The following is a 15395-nucleotide window of genomic DNA, read 5'->3' on the forward strand; positions in this document are numbered from 1 at the left end:
TGCATTCATAGCTATCATCTAAATTTAGAAATAACAATGCTTATCTCTTTATCAGTAAATGAGACAAAGCTATACAAACAGATCCAAATTTTAAAAAATATTGGATATTCCAATTTAAACACTGAGGAAAACGTGGTGCTACACATTTAACACCAAAATTTATGACAGATGCTTAGACTACATGGTTTTCATACCTCCAAACTATTAACAGTAGATACATTTCATATTTAATACAGCTTTATTACAAGTAGATATAACCATTGTTGCCAAAAGAGAGAGGCTATATAAAAAAAATCCAGTGCAAAATAAAATCACCCTACAAAATCTGCATTTCTGTTCCCAGTGACAGGCAAGAACAACTGATTTCAGTGACATCTAGTTTAGACAGGATTTTCTGGAAGTTTACTTGTTGACTTCAAAGAAAAAAACCAATAGGACACTCATTGTCTGACAGGTGCAAAAAATAATACAAAATGTATTAACACAATATGAAACAAGCATACATTAAATAGTTTTGTTTCATGGTACATCAGGCTTTGAAATGAATTTTATAAAATGTACATATTTAACGAAACGATTTATCTATCATCGTAGAAAACACAGTTCTTTATTTCAAGTTTATATTAGCTATAAATATCTAAGGACAGGAAAGATACTCTTTGAGTTGTTGTGCCCTGCTTCCCCATCCTTTATGTCTTCTGCTCTTTGCCTTTTGGTGAGAACATGATGGCATAAGGCTGCCGTCTTTTTGGACGCTGACAGGGAGCAAGATCCTCTTTAATATATCCTTAAAAGAGTAAGAACAAATCTGAGGTAAGAAAAACAATATAAAACCACACATAACTTTAGTTCCATTTTTTGTTTACCCTCAATTTATTTTATATTTTTTGCCTGTTGTGGCAACTGGTTCTTACTTGACAGAGTTCCCAGGGTGCAGTATCATTAATGAAAACATTCGGCTGCTTTCTAGTAGATGACTGCATAGTAATGCAATACAGACAGATAACACTGAAGAAAAAAATGGAAACCAGGAATTGTTCACTTATCCAAAAGAAAATTACATTTTTACATTGTCTTTTCTACAGAAGAATGTACCTAAGAGTAATGAAGGATGTACTGCAAATCCCACTGACTAACAAAAATCACTCTAAAATATGTCATACACAGGAAACTTCAGGGACATGTGCTTTGTAGGTCTAAATAGTTTTGAGGGCATTGTTACTTACTGAAGGCTTGTCCATCTGGAAAAAGCCAAACATGAACCTATGGATCAAACACACCTTGAAAGCCTTCTGATAAGAAAAGTGTATAGAAAATTTCTGTAATATACTCAAGTTAGCTAACGCTGACAGTAAGCAGACATTCTATGCAAATCAGTGACAGCACCTGGCTTTTGTCAACCCCTTACTGTGCATCAGCACTACATCTGCTGAAGCACTACATCCTACTTCAGAGTTGGAAAACACTGTCTGTGCAACTCGGTTATCTAAAAAAACCAACACAAACCACAACTGGTTCAAGATACCAGTAAGAAGCAGAAAACACATCCTTTGTTCCCCACTAGTTTGGAGTGACAGCTGCAATTGCTCATTATGGGAAATTCTCTCTTGTGTTTTGGTGTTCTTGCTGCATGCTTGTATAATATGGCTTTTTACCAGGAAAGGCGTGATCTAAAGTCTGCCTCTCATATGCTGTTGAGGATCATTAACAACTGAACAACTCTAACTCTAGCAGAAGAAGATATACAAGAAGCTAATTTTAATGAGATTCCCAATGGGTAGTAACAGACCATTTCCCTAACAGGGTATCTCTATCACCTGAAGTTATAAACGGACATGCCTAGTTTAGACCAGCTTTCTCTCCAGCTGGAAGAGGTAAGAGCAATCAGGTTGCAAGAGGAAGGACTATGATTTGTTCATCTTGAAAGATAATGAAGAACCAAAGAACGGTGAGAACTCTCATTATTTTTGGCAAAAGAGGAATGGATCAGCTTCATTCAAGCCCTGTCTTAACTGGATACATACAAGCAGAAAGAGACTGAGGAGCTGACTAGCTGGATCAAGGGATTCCCTTTCCATTAAGTGATACCAGAGACAAAAAAAGAACCATTTTCCTGAAGCCTAACCAAATCCAAGGAGGCTTAACAGACTGCAAATTCTGTGACCCCATGCAGTGGATATTTAAGAAGGGGGAACTTGACAAGGGCTTCAAGAGCAAATTTGATATTTGTCCCCACAATGCTGGGGAGGCTTGAAGTTCTGAACACGGTGTTTAAAATGCACATATTTCTTGGAAATACAGCTTTAAATTTAAATGACCTCGACTCGGTATATCTTAATTAAACAGTATGACTTGCCCTTCAAAAGATATGCAAGTCCCTAAAACAGAAGATCCCCTGTTCTGAAAGATAAAGGATGATACTGTAACACTTTCTCACAAGAACACATACACATCTTTGGCTACATTTTCCTATGCCTGGACCTGAAAGAGCTGGGAGAACAGTTAAAATAAGTGAAAATCAATGCTTCATAGTTAGTAACATATACAGAAATAAATATATAAGTAATTCAAAGGGAGTTCATACAGGGCTCCTCAGCTCAGAGTTTCACCTCTTCTGAAGAAATGTACGTGGCACACTACGAACTCACTATGTAATACCATTATCAAAAACTCATTTTTATACCAAACTCTAGGAATTACAAGAATTTAGGAAAGAACAATCTTCTGTGTAAAGAGGACTCAAAAGAACCCAAACTGAACAGCTTCTGAGTATTGCTTACAAGCAGGGAATGTGTATTAAAAAAGTATTTATTAACACCCTACTTTCAACACTTCCCTTATCATGTAGTATTGTGGAGCTCTAAAGATACAAAGGACATCCACAGGGCTGACTGTCTCTCCTCAGTAACTACAATCTCCCAGCTTTTGCCTTTGAAAATCTTGACCCCGTTGTTGCTTTGGTTCATAGACATTAAGGGTTTTAATCAAGTTCTATGAAAATCCCAATTGTTTCTGCCTTCTTTATCTAGGCTCTAAGAAAGTTTTCTTATATTCCCCTCTTCTTAGTAATACAAGAGGTGCTGTAAAGAAACAATATTTATTCAAAATAATGGATGCTGATTAAGGAAACAGATCTCAACAATACTGGGTGAGAAAGGCTGCTTTATGAACTAGAGAGAATTTCAGGGAACCATTTTAGGAAAAAAAAAATCAACTTTAAGAAGTGCTTTGTAAGCCTTTTTTGCACAAACCTCTTTCAACACAAGTTTGAGTGGAAGGAAATCCAACCTCCCAGAAATTTTCAGGAGTATTTGGAGGAATGTAGCGAAATCTGTGTCTTGAACAGGAAGCTAGTTTCTTTTCTCTCTCTTCTTCTGGAATGTCTGCATAATACTGAATGTTAGGAAACAAAACAAAAAAATCGCAGTTAACAAATTGATACATACAGACCAACTGCTTTACACAATGATTAACACAGCTATCTAATAATACTGGGTGAAGATAACTAAGAGTAGAGATTTGTTATCCAAATGACAAACACTTGGCTATTATCCTAAAAGCTTACTGAACTTACAGATTAAGCATAACCTTATGGTTACAAGTTTGTTAGGTTTGTATCTTTTAACATACCATAGGTACAAAGTTTAGGCATGTGTACATTTACTTGTGTCAACAGTTTTACTGGCTGATTTTACAAAGCTAAGTAGCACAGGTGTTGAAATAGATGGGAATTTTCTAATAAACTGCTTCAGCTCACATTTACAAATGAAAAAGTGAAAAATTGCACTATAAAATCCATGCTGCAGAATTATTTCCAGTGTCTAAATTTACAGTAGTAACAGCAAACCTAAGTGAAAATAATTCCTACTTTATTACATACTAATTAAGAGTTAATAAAGAGTTAGTTTAACTAGCTGACTGACACCGGGACTGCCAGCTGGGCATTCTCTAGAGTATATATTAAATTGCCTGGCTACTTTTTCATCCCTGTCTGTTGTACTGGAGGCTGCAATGAGAAAAGTATATACACTCACTAAACTGCTTTGCTGGGTGTTCCCATGAGCAGCACCACAGAAAGATGCAGTTTTCTACTGTTTTAGTTTATGATTCTAGTTAGCATTTCCTAAAAATAGCAATCTAGCACTTAGGTATCATACAGTACCAAAATATTGTCAAAGCAAATGCACTGTTGGATTCTAAATGCACTGTTTGATTCAAATGGTAAGAAAACAGTCACCATCTGGATTGCACAAGAAATCTGACCCTCATAAAAGTGGTAAAACAATTCTACTGGAGCAGTAGTGTTGCAATCCCAAAAGGCAAACTAAAGTTTAAGACCTCATTCAGTCTGCTGGAAAGTGGTCCAGAGTGGGGAAATCAGGAAAGGAACAAAATACCTCTGTCAATAGAGATTACTTCCTGTCCTCATCTACTGGTAGGATTTTAGAAAACCAACTTACTTGGAACTGTGAAATACACCAATAAATTCATTTTTTCCTACTAGATGGCAGACAAAGTATAAAATAGGAACGAAAGGCCTCCTCCAAAAAATCATGAGATACAAATATTAATGATTGTATAGAAAAGAGCAATCACAGCTCTGAAAATGTCAGTGACAGAACCACATGATTTAGGAAAAGCAGAATTGTTCTGTTCTGAAATTCTGCAGTCTGTGGGAACTGCAACTCTGCCTGAAACTGAGGTAGATTTCTACACCCCCACACCCCTTCCCCCACCAAAATAAATTCAGATGTTTTGCCCTTCTACAAAGTGTGACACCACAATATAGTCTGCTCTCAAAGCCCTTATTAGTACAGGAATCTGGTCTAGTAACATTTAGGCCTCCTGGTCAAGAACACCTAGATTCAGGTGGTTGTTAGCAGGTTGTACCCAAAATTTCAGATTACTGGTCCGTCTACTACAAAGTCCTGGTAAGCAGGATAAAATGCCAGTTCCAAAGACAATATTCAGAAATGGTTAAGAGTCCCTAGTAAAGGGTTCTTCAAAATGTTCTGTGTGAAAGTTTGCAGTGTGCTGCATTTTTTTCGTAATTAAAACATTTATGGTTGTTGAGGAATATTTATGGATCAAGCAATGAAAAAAATACAGTACAGTTTTGTAGGAAAAGCAAATAAAAAGACCAACCAATGATCCAGCTAAGTATGTATTAAAAAGATTTTAGAAAGCAACTTTTAATTTATTTTTACTTTTTTTGAAATCAATTGGGGTTGACAAAGAAGAAGAAAGTTACATGTATGTCTGCTAACATCTAAAAGAACTCTCAGCTGTTTCCTAGATAGATCTAACTATCTACAGCACTTTCAATCCACATGAAACATTCAAGCTAGGCTTTTGCATATATGAAAAAATATGTAAAATCCCATCCTACGGCATCTTCACTGTAAAATAATTGTTTACAGAACCCTACAACTTGCAGTGTCAAAAACAGAACAAACCCTTAAAATGTTCCTCTCACTGGTTCAGCACAACACTCCTTACAGAGTATAGTTCCTGTAATCTAAATATATATAAACACATCTAAATTAATAGACTTAATCACCACACTAACAAATGTTACTTCTACAAGCTACCAGTAACTTCTGCATAGAATCTTCCTCTGATTGCATTGCAAAGTCACAACAAACCAAACCCTCTTATCAAATGTTCTACACTGTAAAGTGAATGTGAAGCTTCCACAAAGTTTAAAGACAAGGACTTACACAGGACTTTGATATCAGTCTGCTACAGCATAAACCTCTCACATCTCAGAATGACAGGTAGCTCTCTCCACTCGTATTGCTCGCAGCACAGGGCCAGAAACAATTTACTGATTTCTACTCACTTCCTAAATATTTCCTTAGACTTTGGAGACTATTCAAACACATATGACTAATGAGTAAGCCAAGATTTCTTTAAAGCATTGTTTATGCTTTGTCTAACACTCCCTTCTTCTATAGGCATTTCATTCAAAGCTAGTTTTATTACGGTGTAATGACACAGCCAAACATTTCACACATTCCAAGACATTCATCTTGAAAGGGATAGATGTAAAAAAACCCCAAAACCAGCAACAAAGCCAAACTTTTCTGAAGGTTAATGCAGAAGCCTAATATTATCAAACTGGAGTTGTAAATGTTTCCTAGCACCATAGTTACCACTGTAGCTTGCCAGAAATTAAAAAGAACTGGTTTTACTGAGAATATCTGTAGCTTAGAGAAAGGATATTAAAACACTTAATACATGGATCTTGGGCCAAGAAACAAACTGAAGGTTTGGGGTTTTTGGTTTTGTTTTGGGTTTTTTCCAACATCTTGTTTTCTTTCAAACTCTTTAAATCAAACATTTTTTTAATATGGTATTTATAGTTGACTGTAAAACTTAATTATTTGTATTTAATGAGTTTTACCAAAGCTATGTTACAGGAATGTGTTTTTCTTGACAATATACTACAGTAAATTCCCTCAGCTAAGTAGACGTGACTTGAATATAAAATGAATAGCAAGAAAATCTATGAAAAATGTTGGCTCTATATAGGTGTGAAAAATAAGTGAAAAGATTCCAAAGAACCCCTCATTATTCAGTCATTAGTCCACACTTCTGGCAAGTCATAATGTATTAGATCATTGCCTAATTAACTCCAGCCTGAAAGTCTATTAATGACCAAATGAAATACGTCCTTGCTACACATGCAATTACTTCAATACTTTATCTCTATACCAAGTATCTGAAAAGAGTTTAGTAATTTGAAAGGGAGGAAAAAGCTTGTCATGTGAAACCTAAAATTTAATACTTTTTAACCTGCTAATGTAAACATTTGTGCATGCATTTGCACCTATATACACACTGGCTCTTAACGCTGGTGCAATTATCTGAAAACAGACACACCAGAAAGCAAGCAAGAAAAACAAACCCCAGATGAAGATGTTATCTGTATATAGGTACAACTGGACATAAAACTTCCTTATTACAGTACTTGTGAATTTCAGTAGTTTTTGAAAATTGTACTTATTCCTTGACTAGCTAATGTACTTTTTATTATAAAACATTTTACTGGAACCATGACGTGAGAAGTTTCTATCCTCATACAAATACATACTTTAAATTAAGGTTTTTTAAGTTATATGCAGTTACTACAGTTAAAAACAAATCAACCCGAAACTTGGTACAATAGCTTTGGTAAATACTTCTCTGCTACTGTAGGTACTGATGATCATGCAACCAGATCTGTAATTTCAGTGGCACTTCAGCACTTATATATGAGCAGAGTTGGAAGAATGGAAGACTGATCAGCTTTTAAAGCACTACTTACTATTTCACATTCCTTACAAGTATGACCGAGCAATTTTCTTCTTTCCTCTTTTTTTCGAATAACCTCAATATGAGGAAAATCTAACACAGTATTCTTTCTGAAAAACAAAAACGTTTTCACACAATACAGAATCATACAGAATCACAGAATCTTAGGGGTTGGAAGGGAACTCGAAAGATCATCTAGTCCAACCCCCCTGCCAGAGCAGGGTCACCCAGAGCACATCACACAGGAATGTGTCCAGGCAGGTTTTGAATGTCTCCAGCAAAGGAGACTCCACAGCCTCTCTGGGCAGCCTGTTCCAGTGCTCTGTCACTCTTACATTAAAATTTTTTTTTCGGATATTCACCTTGAACCTCCTATGCTCCAATTTACACACATTACCCCTTGTCCTATCATTAGACATCGATGAAAAAAGCCTGTCTCTGTCCTTAAGACACTTATGTGTCCCTTAATGTATTTGTAAATATTGATGAGGTCGGCCTTCAGTCTCCTCTAAGCTCAAGAGACCCAGTTCCCTCAGCCTTTCCTCATAAGGGAGATGTTCCACTCCCTTCATCATCTTTGTGGTTCTGTGCTGGACTCTTCCAAGCAGTTCCCTGTCCTTCTTGAAGTGAGGGGCCCAGAACTGGACTCAATACTCCAGATGCAGCCTCACCAATGCAGAACAGAGGGGGAGGAGAACCTCTCTTGACCTACTAACCACACCCTTTCTAATGCACCCCAGGATGCCATTGGCCTTCTTGGCTACAAGGGCACATGGTCATCCTCCTGTCCACCAGGACATTTATTTCTCTGACATGTCTGGAAATGTTTGGATTTTAGAACACAATGAAGGACAGTCTCAAAAAAAACCAACCCAAAACACCAGAAAACGCCTGCAAAACCAAATCATACTTCATTTCATAGCTGAATAGGACTATTTTTGTAACTAAAACAGTTCCAGGATTTAAAAAAAAATGTGATATGATCTTTTATGCAACCAGAGCAGTACATCTCCTCATTATGGCTTCTCACAGTGTGAAAGTAATTTCTAGATGAAAATTACTCAAATCTACGTCTTCTGTAGAAAATATATTTGGTCGGTGATACAGGACCAAATCAGGATACTGATTTCTGCTAGAGGAACTTAAGTTTTGATTCAAGAACAGAATGATCCTTTTCCACTTCTCTGCTCACTAAACAGGTTTTCCTCTACAAAGAAAACATATGCTGGGGTAAAAGCTAACTACTATTTAAGTGAAAGGGTTGGTATAATTATGAAATGAAATTCAGACTACAATGACCATTATACAGAAAGGCAACCGAGGACGGACTAGGAGGTACAGTTGTTAAACATCGCTCATTTATTGCCTAGAGGAAGGGACAGAAGTGTCAGAGAAGGAAAGGTTTTTATTTGTACAAGTGACCCATAGGTTTTTTGTTCATAAACTCATGCATAACCACATGCCTATAAGAAACAACAGGCATGATAAAATACTGCATTAAATTAAGGTATAAAAAGCAGAGGAGGCAATCTCTTCTCTTCAGCAAATGTGATAGATAGGCACCTCAATGTGTTTATTGTTTTTTTCCCCTACCCTAGCTTTTATCTCAGGCTTTAACCTAATTCACTAAATCTTTTACCTGTTCATCTTAGCTGCTAGTACAATACACACAAACATGTTTATTTTATGAAAAAACAAGCTCCTTGTAGGGATGATATAAAGAACCTTAAAATGCCTGTAACAGAACAAACTAAATTACCTTTCATCACTTTTGAAATAGGGCTCCACAAAAGCTTTCTGCTTGGCTTTGTCTTGCTTATCCTCATGTTCTGTAAACATACGTGCAAAACAAAAAAATACATCTCATATAAAGAGAAACATCTGTAAAATTATTAGCCAGCTATTAAGAAATACAAAAAAGCCATGCACATTCAAAGAACACAGATTCCAACAGATACTAATAATGTAGAATTGATTGAAACAGTGATCAAAAAGCATTATTGGAGTAGAAGCAAAACAGCAGTGAGACAGGTAAAAAAGACAAGCAGAACAGCAAAGGTTGCTTAAAATACAAAATACTGCAAAACCTTCAACAGAACCTAGGATAGGGAGAAGAAAGGAAGCAAGTAACCTGCAGCCAAAACCTTCCCTTTTCTCTAAGTTACTTTACTGTACAGGTTCTATGCCAACTTCCATTACACATCCCATATTTATGTGATGGCTATATAAAGGAACTACCAAAATAATTTTCACATTGGTTTATGTTATGTCCTTACAATGTATGAATTTATGAAAAAAGAACTCGTGGTTTATTTGGAATACTTGTTCCTAGAGAACAGAGCCTTATTTCAAATCAACTTCTGTAGTTTAAGCAGGCTAGTAAAGACAAAACAAATTATATCCCACTTTTTGCTTTCTTGCTTGCTGCTGCTATCCCCTTATCCTGCTCTTCATCATGAAGAGTTTCTTTTTCATCACATGCAGAAGGACTATCTTCTGGTAGGAAGGATTCATACTCTTCGTGGCTTGTCCGATCAAACATTTCTGTTAAGGTATCGTTCATTTTTTTTTCTCCTCCTAATATAAAAACCATAATGAACATCCAAATCAGTTTCTCAACAATTTAAGTCAAGAAAGCATATTTTGATTTAATATGCATCAAAAGAACTAACATTTACTTCCTGCTTCAGTACTGCTTAACTGAACAACAGTGATACATTCAGTCTTTCTGCAGTCTTTTAAATGTGGACAACCTTAATCTACTTTTCATAAAATTCCTTGATTAAATTTCTGGAATTTGATTAATTACTAAATCAATTTAATATTAATTTCACTGTAATACTGGACACATGACATTTTTCTTATGGTAATTATGCAGTTGTCCAAGCAGAAGGAAATACTTTCTGTGGGTAGGATTTAAACTGCAGAAATGGGATAAGTTGCAACAGCTTAAAAAACCAAAACACACTGTTTAAAGTCACTTCCCTGTAACCATGATTCACCACACATCATAAGTTAAATGAGATATGATGAACACATTTGGATTTATTTTAAGTATACTACTTCTATTTATAATGCCATTAAAAATGAAATTAGTCTCCCCATAGAAAGTTTGATATGATTACACACCAAACTTTCAAAGCTGTTTGTTGTAAGAGTGATTCTTGCAGGTTACGTATTTTACTGTGTGCAGTAAAAGCACAGCTACTGGCTCCATCTCAGCACCAATCCTACAGTTTTCTTAAGTTAAAAAAAGCTCAAAGACAACCACTGATTCTACTAGGAAATAGACTGATCTTTGTAACATACAAAAAGACATCAATGCTGTTTTACCATTTTCTACCACCTATCCATAAAGGGGAAAATGCCCTTTACTCTTTCCTCCTCCTCCACCAAAAAAAAAAAAGGGGTGAGAGATGGGATCAAAGAGGGGAGGAAAAAAAAAAAGTCTTACTTGGACTGCTTTCCAGGTTTTGCTCCTGATTGTTCATTTTTAATAGCACACTTTCACTAACATACGTATAGTCCATATCAACGACTTCACCTCCGACTCTTGACTGAGAACCACCCTAAAGAAAAAAAACAAATGTGACAACTGCATTCAGAAGAAACTGGTGTAGTCAGTGTCATTGCTGTGTATCTGAAAGACTTTCCCAGTAGTTACTGGCATCTTTTTGACCACTAGTTGTGATTTTTCTTTTTTTGATAGACATAAAACCTAGGTAAGAGAGTAACATGTTTTATAATTACAATTTGAAGCATTTAGCTGGTGGGTTGCATTATTTGATGGGCAAGAAATGCCTTTTAAGTTTTAATATTACATTCTGAAAAGATAAAAAGTAAAGATGAAACAAAGAAATTAAAAAGCAGTCAAACCAATAGATTTTAAGACAGCCTCTAAGTGAGGATAACTGTGGTATACTATACACACAAACATTTCAGGAATGCAAACAAATATCAAATGAGCTGAACTTCGACTTTCGTTAGAAAGTGGTTTTGATCAGCCCAGAATAAAGTTCATGATACTACTTTTGTGGGCTTTTTTTCAATCTCATGTAACATGCAGACATGTTATACAAGTTTACCTTTGTATCAATCACAGTAACGTCCATTTTGTACTGTGAAAGGTCAGCTCCTGGATCTATGCTCCACTGGAGGTTTTCTAAAGGTTTATCTTTCAGACCTGGATTCAGAGAACAGGTGAAAAAAAAAAAGACAAATAATCAGAATCTAATTCTGCCAACAGTATCGTATAGTGTGCAAGTTAAAAGCCACCTTTCCTTTTTATCAACTAATTTTTGGATTAAGGGATTGGGTTCCTCAAACAATAAACATGCTTATTCAGTGTAAATAATATCTTATCTGAAGAGTTAGAAATAGATCTTTAAGTTTTTTGGCCATATTCAGGGAACACACAACTCCTTTGTGTTTGTATAAGGTAGGCAATACATAAAATACTCCTGCAAGTAAATTCTCTGTACTGTGTAAATGAGGTAGTATTAATACTGGATAGAAGACATTAGATCAGTAAGAATACCAAAGTCAGGTCTTAGAATACAAAAGAGCACTTGTCATACTCTGGTCATTGTTCCAGAGATGACCTCCCTCTATCTGGGAAGCAGAAGTTTAGATGTCAAGCTATATGGCCATACCAACTACTGACAGATTTTAAAAAAAATTCATAGTGCAAATATTTCCAAATTAATATGCAGTGTAATGGCTCAGCTAAGGAATACAGAAACAGTGATTCTACAATCCCAGCTTGAAAAATAAGTTTTCAGACTGGGACCCTGTAATAGGAAAGGATATACAGCTTCTAGGAAGAGTATTCGGCAGCATCTGTTCATCATCGTTAAGGGTACAAATTTTTCTAAAAAGCATCAGGAATAATGAAAAATATTAACAAAATGGCTTTTCCATACACTTAAGTACAGTTTTCAAGCATTTGATATAAAGTCAAACTTACTGAGGTTTTAGTTCAGTATCTGTTATTCACATGCTGTAGTAAACAGCAATGCTAAATAAACAAGAAAGAACACGACTCCTAGCCTGTTGACTTCACAGCTGAATGTCAATGGTGTATTTTTTATATAGTGGCAAAACAATGCCTGGAAGATACAGATGGAAAATGTGGGGGTAACCTTGAGAAGTACTGAATGAGACTGAGTTAGAAGCAGAACAGAAAAAGTGATTAAAGTGAGAGAAAAGAAGATACAAAAAATTCTGTTCCAAGCATAACACAGTCTGGGGTAACAAGAGGCAGTAAAAGGAACGTTTTCAACAAGTTACCTTGCTCATTGTGCAGTGCTTTATTTTTTGATAGTCTACAAGGGTTTGGTTGAAGCACAGATGCTGGTTCAGACTCTCCATGTCCTGTCCTTGTTTTCTTTCTATTTGGTATATGGCCACTGGCAACCTACCAACATATTGCAATTTTACTATTTCCCAAAACTTAAATATAATATTTCAGAGAAGAAGAAAACAAGTCAGAAAAGCATACCATCACATCATCAAAAAGTTGCTCTGTCTCTGCACAAATTGGCAGTGGTACAATTTTGAAGGGAGGAACTTCTTCTTTCATTTGGATCTGGTTTTTCTTATCTGGGAATGTTTTTCCCAGTATTGCTTCTTGTACATAGGATTCCTCTTGTAAATCTCTGCTAAACAAACTGCTTTCATTGCTGGCATTTTGAATGGATGATGAACCTTCAGGAATGGGCTTCCCTATCTGTGAAAAGATGTCACGCAGAGTTACCTGTTTCAGTCTATTTTTACAGGTCTCCTCACTTCCTTGTTTCTTCTCTTGACAACGAACCCCAGAGAAGCGATCAGAGAGATCCAAGGGCTTATCAACTGTATGATCCCCATTAAGATGCTGAACATCTGAACGAAAGGGTACAGAGTTCTCTTTGTTGAAGGATGTTTTTTCACAGATAATTGCATGCTCATCTTCAGCTTTCTTTCTCTTAGCACACCTGCCTTCTAGCTGCTTCTGGTGTACAAAAAGGAAATCACTCTTGATCACCTCATTTTTAGCTGCACAAATGTTTCCAACACAAGTTACAGCCTCATTAGTATTATTCTTCACAACCATTTGGCTATTGATAGAGGCCTGGCTGATAACTGAGTTGACTTCTGTTCCAAGATTCATTGGTGCAACAAAAGCAACATCTTCAGATTTTGATCTACTTTTGTGAGATCTGGAACTGGAAGGATTGTTGAAGAGGTTGGTTTTGAGAGTAAGCTTCAATCCTGATTCTAAAATACAAGGGGTATGACTTGTACTTGAGTTGTTCTTCGTACTGCTAGAAGCTCCAAAAACAGGAGAGGCTGCCTGAGAATCCCAGTCAACACGTGGTGGAGTGTTCTGAGATGGATCTGAAAGACTGAATACAATGAGACATGAGATATTCTTCTGGAGTACACAGGGTGCTGGCAGGAAAGAGATATAAAAAAATTACAAATTTCCTATCAGTGATCTACTTTAAAGCCATCAGAGCTGCTAGTGTTAACTGAAAACAGAGGGAAAAAGAAGAGGGACATTTTTGGTCTAGGAGTAAGTATCGTTGGATGTAGAGGTGTAAAAGGCAACCAAAACACAGACCTCGTCCTTCTTTTTAGTATATTGTGAAATTCTGGTCCATGCTCAACTCAGAACCAATGACAGAATTAAGCCTATCTGGGAATCTCTTCCACCAAAGGACCCCTGCCTTTGAATACAGTGAAATGGAAGAAAATGTGAATGCTTGCAAAAGCAGTCTATTTAGGTTCTTGTGTAGATCTTATAGCCACAATAACAGATTCTCAAAGCTTATGGAAAAGAAGGAAAAACGTGCAAGCTTCTTTCAGGTACACTGTTTTAACTTGTCATTAATAAAACATACATTTAAGATGACAAACAGGGGCTAAAACAGTATTTCATCTAGACCACAACATCCTGAGGAGAATAGAAAAGGCAACAGTCAACTGGTACGATATCTAGTCAGCAAAAAAGTTTTATGATCATTTTCCTACTCCAGCTCCAGGCCCTTCAGCCCCAGGTTTCTGGGTCTCAGAAAATACCTCACAATAACAAGTCATTAGTGAGAGAGGGACTCTGAACATAGAAAGCTCAATCAAAAGGAAAAGTCCACAGTTTTGTACTTTATCAGTTCCTTTGCTGCTTATGTTATTTACTTGAAAGAAGCCTGTATATACATATATTGTAATATGAAAAGATTTACTTCCATGTCTGTACCTTGAAAACAAACTGCTGTAAGGTTTTTAATTCTACTAAAAGCAGAACTTCATATAAGTCTGTTTAAAACAAAATCATTACAACCAAGTGGAAACACACCTTAAATTGTTATCATCATTTCTTGATTCAGAAGCTGGATGCTTTCTTGAGTCTTCTGACTGCATGATCTCTGGGGCCGGGCTCATAACAGTGTTAGTTTGGGGAGGACTCAGCACAGTCTGGGACTCCTTGCAAGTGGTGAAGGAAAACAAAGAAAGGAAGTGTGAGAAACTATTAGTATTAAAAATCAGAAATATGCTAGGTTTGCACAGAAATACTCCGAGCACCCATTCAACTTCAACCATTCAAAACTCTGAAAAATAAGTTACGAGAGATGAAATTTTGACCAACAACTTTAAAGAACTCTTATGAAAATGAAAAATAAGTTATGAGAGATGAAATTTTGACCAACAACTTCAAAGAACTCTTATGAAAATGAAAAAACTCACCCTTCAAATCCACATGCACAAAAACTAGCCTCCATACTATCATCTTCACTGTAGTTGCCATGCAAATCCACCAAATAATCTCATCTCAGCTACTAATCTCATCACCAAATAATCTTTTTGGGGTCTTAGACTTGATTACTGCACAAAGGAAGTATGTGGCAGGCCCAGTCCGCTGACTTAGATAAAAGTTCAAGTTGTATACACAGCAGTGACCACACCCCTACCCTCCTTCCCAAGCCCCAAACAGGTCAGCACAGTTCTCTCTCTCCTTGCTAGAGCAATTCTGTACCGAGTAAGCAAAAGCAAGTCAAAGTGAAGCTTATCGGAAGTCAGAACACTTCTGCAGAATTTTAAGGCAAAAGAGAAAAACACTC

At 36.3% G+C, this 15395-nt stretch overlaps 1 protein-coding gene across 1 annotated transcript in view; it reads right to left on the reverse strand.

Moving 5' to 3' along the window:
* Positions 1 to 451: 451 nt before the first annotated feature.
* The window catches only part of RBBP8 (retinoblastoma binding protein 8), a 32733-nt gene continuing 17789 nt past the window's right edge, over positions 452 to 15395 (reverse strand). The window contains exons 9-18 of the mRNA XM_010006841.1: positions 14633 to 14760; positions 12797 to 13682; positions 12586 to 12712; positions 11382 to 11479; positions 10751 to 10865; positions 9703 to 9873; positions 9056 to 9125; positions 7310 to 7406; positions 3252 to 3393; positions 452 to 787 (exon numbers count right to left, since the gene is read on the reverse strand). Of these exons, the coding sequence (XP_010005143.1) occupies positions 690 to 787; positions 3252 to 3393; positions 7310 to 7406; positions 9056 to 9125; positions 9703 to 9873; positions 10751 to 10865; positions 11382 to 11479; positions 12586 to 12712; positions 12797 to 13682; positions 14633 to 14760 (1932 nt within the window). The 3' untranslated portion in view covers positions 452 to 689. The remainder of the gene's footprint in view (positions 788 to 3251; positions 3394 to 7309; positions 7407 to 9055; positions 9126 to 9702; positions 9874 to 10750; positions 10866 to 11381; positions 11480 to 12585; positions 12713 to 12796; positions 13683 to 14632; positions 14761 to 15395) is intronic.

Source organism: Chaetura pelagica, unplaced genomic scaffold (genome assembly GCF_000747805.2).
Source record: "Chaetura pelagica isolate M959 unplaced genomic scaffold, ChaPel_1.0 scaffold109, whole genome shotgun sequence".
In the NCBI taxonomy this organism is placed as follows: Eukaryota; Metazoa; Chordata; class Aves; order Apodiformes; family Apodidae; genus Chaetura; species Chaetura pelagica.